Genomic DNA, 7,244 nt, shown 5'->3' with positions numbered 1-7,244 from the left:
ACCCCACACAAAAAAACGAACAAAAAACAAACAAGAAACAACTACAGCAACAACAAAACCCCACAAACACACGCACACACACACACACACACACACACACACACACACACACACACACACACACACACACACACCACACACACACACACAAACCTGGGGTGGTTGTTTTGACTTGACATTGTAAAGTCAGATAAATGAAATGATTTGAAAGAAAACACAAATCTGCACAGGTATAATGAGTTCTCTCTCCGAAAATTGTGTTTATGTAATATCTATGTATCTATCTATCTATCAATCTATCTAGGACTATCTATTTATCTATCTAGGCCTATCTATCTATCTAGGCCTATATATTTATCTATCTAGGCCCATCTATCTATCTAGGCCCATCTATCTATCTATCTGGGCCTATCTATCTATCTAGGCCCATCTATCTATCAATCTAGGTCTATCTATCTATCTGTCTATCTATCTATCTAGGCCTATCTATCTATCCATCTATGTACTGGGGAGCGGTTTTGGATTTTGAATTTGAATTGAGAATTGAGAGAAAAAAAAAGAGAGAAAAAAAAAAGAGAAGAAAAACAGCAGCAACAACAAAACCAAACCGTGAAGAGACGTTACAAATTATGATTATGTCTGTCTGTCTCTCTCTGTCTCACGGCATGCGCAAAGAAGATAAGTTAGCATTTATTCACGTATGGACATGGTCTTATGGTGCTGAACATTCCACGCAAACGAAAACAACAACCATGCAAACCACCACCCCCCACCACCCCAAAAAAAAACAACAACAACAAACAAACAACAAACAAAACAAAACAAAAAACAAAACAAAACAGTTATTCTATTGTGCTGAGGAATCAACAATTTATAATTAATTCTATGATTTGAAAAAAAAAAAAAAAATATAATGATTCTAAACTTGTGAAACGTTTAAATCTTAGAAAGTAATTGAACTCCGAACTCCGAAAGATCGCTCAAACCTTTGGAGTTGTTGTTTTTTTTTTCACTGGGTGTGTAACAACCATACACAGTCGTTTAGTCTTGTGCTTGGTTTTAATTTTTTTAATATCAAGAAACAAGATGCAATACAGCGTTCAATTAATAAGACTTGAGCAACAACAAGCATGAGCTTATATCGTGCTCGTTCATGTGCTAGTCTTGTGCTTCCTTGTTTAACAAAAAAAAAAAGAGACCAAAAAACAAGAGAGGCAAGGCCTTCAAGACTCACTTATGATAAATTAAGTCCCCTAGCATTAATTACAGAGTAATTTCCCTTTTTTACTGTCTGCACCAAAACGTTTGCAAAATAAATAAAAATTCCATGCTTAGCAAAAGAAGTTCCTGTTTGAACAAAAAATGATAATAATGACTCCTCTTGTTGTTGTATCAGAATAAGAGGTCAGAGTGCCAAGTTTAGAGAATACAAAAAATATAACAGTAAATGCAGTTTGCATTTAATTAGGCTTCATTTTTTATTTTTTTGTGCCCATCCCAGAGGTGCAATATTGTTTTAAACAAGATGACTGGAAAGAACTGAATTTGTCCTATTTTTATGCCAAATTTGGTGTCAACTGACAAAGTATTTGCAGAGAAAATGTCAATGTTAAAGTTTACGATGGACACACAGACACACAGACACAGACACACAGACACAGACACACACACACACACACACACAGACAACCGAACACCGAGTTAAAACATAGACTCACTTTGTTTACACAAGTGAGTAAAAAAAAAAAAAAAGAAAAAAGAAAAAAAAAGAGAAGCAAACTATTTCTATGGGCTGTATGGATAGCTTAGTGGGTCCATCATCAAAAATGCAAGCACCGTTCACAGCATCAAAGGCAGGCAGACTGTTCCGAGCCAGCCGCAAACTTTCTACATGCCACACTGGGCAAACATAGGGGAACAAGTGAACCATAAAGTCTCGTGTCCATTTTTTTCCCCCTCAGCTCCGTCCAGACCTCCCGCGCCATACTGACAGTGTTGCTTTGTTTTGAAATACGATTAGAAGACAATACAATGCAATACAATGCAATACAACACAATGCAATGCAATGCAATGCAATACAATGCAGTACAATGCAATACAATACAATACAATGCAACACAATGCAATACAATACAATGCAATGCAATACAACACAATGCAGTACTACACAACACAACACAATATGTATGTGTGTGTGTGCGTGTGCGTGTATGCGTGTGTGTGCGTACGCGCGTATGTGTGTGTGCACGCATGCATATCTGTGTGTGTGTGTGGGTGGGGTGGGTGTGTTCGCGTACTTTGTGTGTGTGTGTGTGTGTGTGTGTGTGTGTGTGTGTGTGCGTGTGTGCGTGCGCACGTGCGTGTGTTTGTCTATGTCTGTGTATCTGTATATTTATGTATGAATGTATGTCTTCCTGTGTGTGCCTGGGCAAAGTTGCTGTGCTGGATGAATTCACGGTGTTCACGTGCGGCGGGCTTGTGTCTCGTTTCAGAGGTGCTCCTCATAGCAGGGATCTGGACCTTCCTGCTGACCCTGTACTTCACCTGGGGCTCCGTGGGAGACTATATCCCCAGAAGCAGAACCCTCCTGCAGGGAATACAACCCCCGCTCCCACAGCAGCAACATCAGAAACCAACCACCGCCTTTCTCCCACGAACAACCACGCCTTCTAAAAACACCAACACCCAACAAGCCTCCCCCGATGGCCAGAAAGGTCAGGAAAAAAACCTGACCTCCAACAACAGCTCGGCGGAAAAATTGCAGCACACCTCCGAACCTTCGAAACCATCGGAGGCACGTTCATCTTCGGCTTCTTCCCAGGTCAGAGTGGTGACCGAGGATGTCGTCTTGCCGAGCGATAACAACGCTACAGCAGCAGCAGCAGCGACGCTGAAAGAGGTGAAGAAAAGAAACACGACCATGAACCAGACCCCAGCATTGCCTGTAACCACACCGTCACCACACCCACCGACGACTGCTTTAACCCCGAAACAGAAGGAGCCTCCGAAACTTCTGTGCGTATATTTTACCGGTCGGCTGGGCAACGAACTCTTCGAGTTCGCAAGCACTCTAGGTCTGGCCTTGACGTTCAACCGTACCCCCGTATTTCTGAGCAGTTCGGCTGTTAGCAAGGCGCTGAAGAACTTCAGCGAGTTCCCCTCCACGCTCACTCGAAATGAGGTCAACCGCCGGTGCAATGAGAAGCATATCCACGAGAACTCGTGCTGCAAGTTTAAAGAGGAGATGACCAGGATGGACCCTGCCTCCGACTACAAAATATCCACCTACCTCCAGTCGTACAGGTACTTCGAAAGCCAGGTACCCGCCATTCGCAAAGCGGTGGTTTTCAACGACAGGATCCAAACCCAGGCCAACACCACGTTACGGATGCTGAGAGAAAAATACCGGAACTCCACCTTGGTCGGAGTCCATATTCGCCACGGTGACATGGCGAATGAACACAACCAGAAGCTGGGGTATCCTGTCGCGACTCCCGCCTACATCAACAAATCCGTGTCGTACTTTTCCCAGCTGTACCCCAAATGCGCGTTCGTCGTGGCTTCGGACAGTATACCGTGGGTCAGGGACAACTTTCCCAAACAGCACACCGACGTCCACTTTCTGACCGGGAACGACCCGGCCGTGGACATGCAGATTCTGGCCTCCACGGATCACGTGATCATCTCTTTCGGGACCTTCTCCTGGTGGATCGGGTTCCTGAACCCTGGGAAGACGGTGTACATGAAGGACTTTATCAGAGCCAACACCTTTATCGGAAACGTCTTCAACCCCAAAGGTAGAGACTACATCTACCCGGGGTGGATACCTTTGTGATGACTAGAAAACAGGTTTGTTTGTGGCCTTTTGTTTGGACAAGGGTTACATCTACCCGGCTGGGTACCTTTGTGATGACGACGACAGGTTATATGTTCTGACAGGAGTTGCATCTATCCGGGCTGGATACCTTTGGATGGCCAGAGGACACACTATAAAAATCATAATATAGATTATATCTACCCTTTGTACTAACAGTAACTGGGCGATATATATATATATATATATATATATATATATATATATATATAAATAATATGTATATATATATATATATATATATATATTCTGGCTGGGATTTCATCTACCATTTGTGGGTACCTCTGTGAGGCTAGAGGACACGATATAGTTTAATCTTGAAATCCTGTAAAAAAAAAAAAAAATCCACACAAACCACGAAACTTCTAACATAAAAATTCCCAATAGCCATTACATCTTCCCAGTGTGGATACCTTTGTAGTGACTAGAAGACACATTCTGACACGGGCTACGCCTTCCCCGGATGGACACCTTTGTGATGGCCAGAGGACGTATGTTGATCCTTTTATAGACTGCATCTGTTGGTATTGATTACATCAGCCTTTATAAAGATTACGTCTACCTTTTGTAGTAACCAGAAGACAGATTATGTATACTCTGACGGGGGTTACATATACCTCGGATGCACACCTTTTGTGGTGACTAGAGGATGTAATGTCTCCTCTCTCTCTCTGTCTCTCTCTCTCTCTCTCTCTCTCTCTCTATATATATATATATATATATATATAGATAGATAGATATACACACATCCTGGTAGAGGGTGAAACACACACATATAACTGCAGAACATCAAACATGCTGATGTGTAATACCAATGATGTTATTTTACGTCCACTATGCCCCAAGACATTGGCTGAAACACTACCACGAAGCTAAAGGACCAAGGCAAGGCCAAGGCAAGCCCCAAGAGGGGCCAAAGGTTGAAATATCCTTGGATTTTTCTTAGTAGGCTGTTACATTCCAGTGAAAAAATTTTCCAGGTCAGATTTTGACTTTTATCCATTGTAAAAAAATCCACAAAACAAAAACCAGATAATGCTGTTCCTTTGATTGATGTTCGTATTGATTTACACCCGTTCTTTTTGGTTAGCCTTTTGGTTTCTTAATCTGCTTGAACTTAGTCTATGTAGTTTTATTTTCTCATTATATATATGATCATTGATGTACACAAGTGTTATCGTTGTGTTTAATGAAATGTTAGTTTAAAATACCAACCAAGTCCGATCACACACACACACACACACACACACACACACACACACACACACACACACACACAGACACCTCTCTCTCTCTATGTAAAAGAACCCACAGCAACAAAAGGGTTGTTCCTGGCAAAATTCTGTAGAAAAATCCACTTCGACAGGAAAAAAACAAATAAAACCTCACGTGGAGGGGGAGAAAATATCGGCGGCTGAGCCGTGATTCGAACCAGCGCGCTCAGATTCTCTCGCTTCCTAGGCGGACACGTTACCTCGAGGCCATCACTCCACCTTGCATACAGTGGCAGTACCATATTGTACCCCATGAGGAATGACTGCGTATTCACATTATTTTTTTTCCTCCTTCCAATCCCTGTTTCTTTCAGAACCTATAACGACTTTCATAATCACATACAGGGTATATCTTGAGTTGTTGTTTGCAGTCGTTGTTATAGTTGTTGTCATCGTAATTTCTGGTGTTGTCGTCGTCATTCGATAGCGTCGTCGCAAGTGTTGTTGTTGTTGTTGTCATTGTTGTCGTCGTCGTTATTGTCATCGTTGTTGTTGTCGTCGTTGTTTATAATTGTTGTTACAAATGTCACTGGTTTGTCACTGATTAAAACAACAACAAAAAACCGAAAAAAACCCAGAAGAAAGCCTTTTCACGTGTACTATATTTGGTAAAATAGACGTAAAGAAGTGGATTCATTTAATTTTTTTTTTCAAAACGAAACGTGAAAAATATTCGGGAACAGGTGTTTCTCATCCTGATTTTGAGGAAGGCTATTTTTATTAAAAATTTTTTTTTTTTGAAAACAGTGATCTTCGTGAACCTTTTGCATTGTCACATACCTGTGTTCTGAATAGTGTCATATCTTTCAAGTCTTTCAAAACATGTTTCTGATAGTATGCAAAATGGACAAATATTCAGGTTTATATATATATATATATATATATATATATATATATATATATATATATATATAAATTGCATTTCGTCTCTCACATATCCAGTTGAATGAATTCCAATGTGTGGCCTTTTTCTTTTGTTATTATTCTTTTTCGACCTTATTTAAAATTTTGACTTCGTTAATCTTTTTCGCAGCATTTTTCTCTTTTAAAATCTTATTTTCAATGGTTTGATATTAATTTCCCTCGCTTTTCCAGTATGCAATCAAACCTGCACAATTATTCTCTTCCGCCTCATTTATGTTGCATATATATCTATATCTGTGCATTCGAAAATGCTAACTTTACCGGGCCGTTTTTTGCTTTATGGATGTGTGCCTTTTTACCGGAATTGTTCTTTTTCTCATCAATTTTGTCTCTGTAAACTTTGATAGGACGATCCTTGACATATCTATTTGAAAATTTTAGCATGTTCATTTTAAAATCCTTTTCTTTTTGATACAATATTTGTCGCATAAGGAAAAAAATAATAGATAAGAAAAAAAAGATTATTGAATGAGAGCATTAATGGGACATTTTTGATTTCTTTATTTCTGCGTTTTTTCGATGTTTTCTTTTCTTTTCTCTTTGTCTCATCGACTTTGTAACTGTTTCTCTGCAAATGCAAACTTGAATGTATTTGTGGATTTTCCCATGACAATGTTCTTTTTTTTCTTGATGAACTTGTCATTCTGTGATTGCAAACATTAATCATTAGGGCGTTTTTCGCCTCATTTGCCTGTGAATTTTGTCATGATCTGTACTGTCAAGAATGCGAACTTTGTTCGGGTGTTATCAGTGCCTTTCATCATCGTCATATTTTTCCTTTTCATTGACCTTGTCGCTGCATATTTCCAAGTGGGAATTTCTCTGCATTGTTTGTCAGTTTGTTTCATTATTCATCATGATCATTTTATTCTCTCTTCATTTTCTTCTCCTTCTTTTTCCACTTGTACTTTTTTCTGAAATACCTGTGTATTAAAGAATGCAAACTTTACTGGGGCGTTTCCTCCCTGACTCATATGTGCCTTTCATCATTATTTTTCTTCTTTCTGGTTGACTGTGTGTCGGTATATATATATATATATATATATATATATATATATATATATATATATATATATATATATATCTACAAATGCCACTGAGATTTTGTTTTAAAACCAATTGTTCAAATGAATATTTGTGACTGTTATTTACCTGTGCAAAATGATAGGAT

The 7,244-nt window shown here is 39.5% G+C and overlaps 1 protein-coding gene across 1 annotated transcript in view; it reads left to right on the top strand.

Annotated features, from left to right (window-relative positions):
- The window catches only part of LOC143291660 (galactoside alpha-(1,2)-fucosyltransferase 2-like), a 30,786-nt gene extending 23,764 nt beyond the window's left edge, over nt 1–7,022 (top strand). The window contains exon 2 of the mRNA XM_076601658.1: nt 2,494–7,022. Within this exon, the coding sequence (XP_076457773.1) occupies nt 2,494–3,836 (1,343 nt within the window). The 3' untranslated portion in view covers nt 3,837–7,022. The remainder of the gene's footprint in view (nt 1–2,493) is intronic.
- The last annotated feature ends 222 nt before the right edge of the window (nt 7,023–7,244 follow it).

This window comes from Babylonia areolata, chromosome 17 (assembly GCF_041734735.1).
Source record: "Babylonia areolata isolate BAREFJ2019XMU chromosome 17, ASM4173473v1, whole genome shotgun sequence".
NCBI classification, from domain to species: Eukaryota; Metazoa; Mollusca; class Gastropoda; order Neogastropoda; family Buccinidae; genus Babylonia; species Babylonia areolata.
Note: the sequence above shows the minus strand (reverse complement) of the source record. Positions and strands in the feature narration are given on the sequence as shown.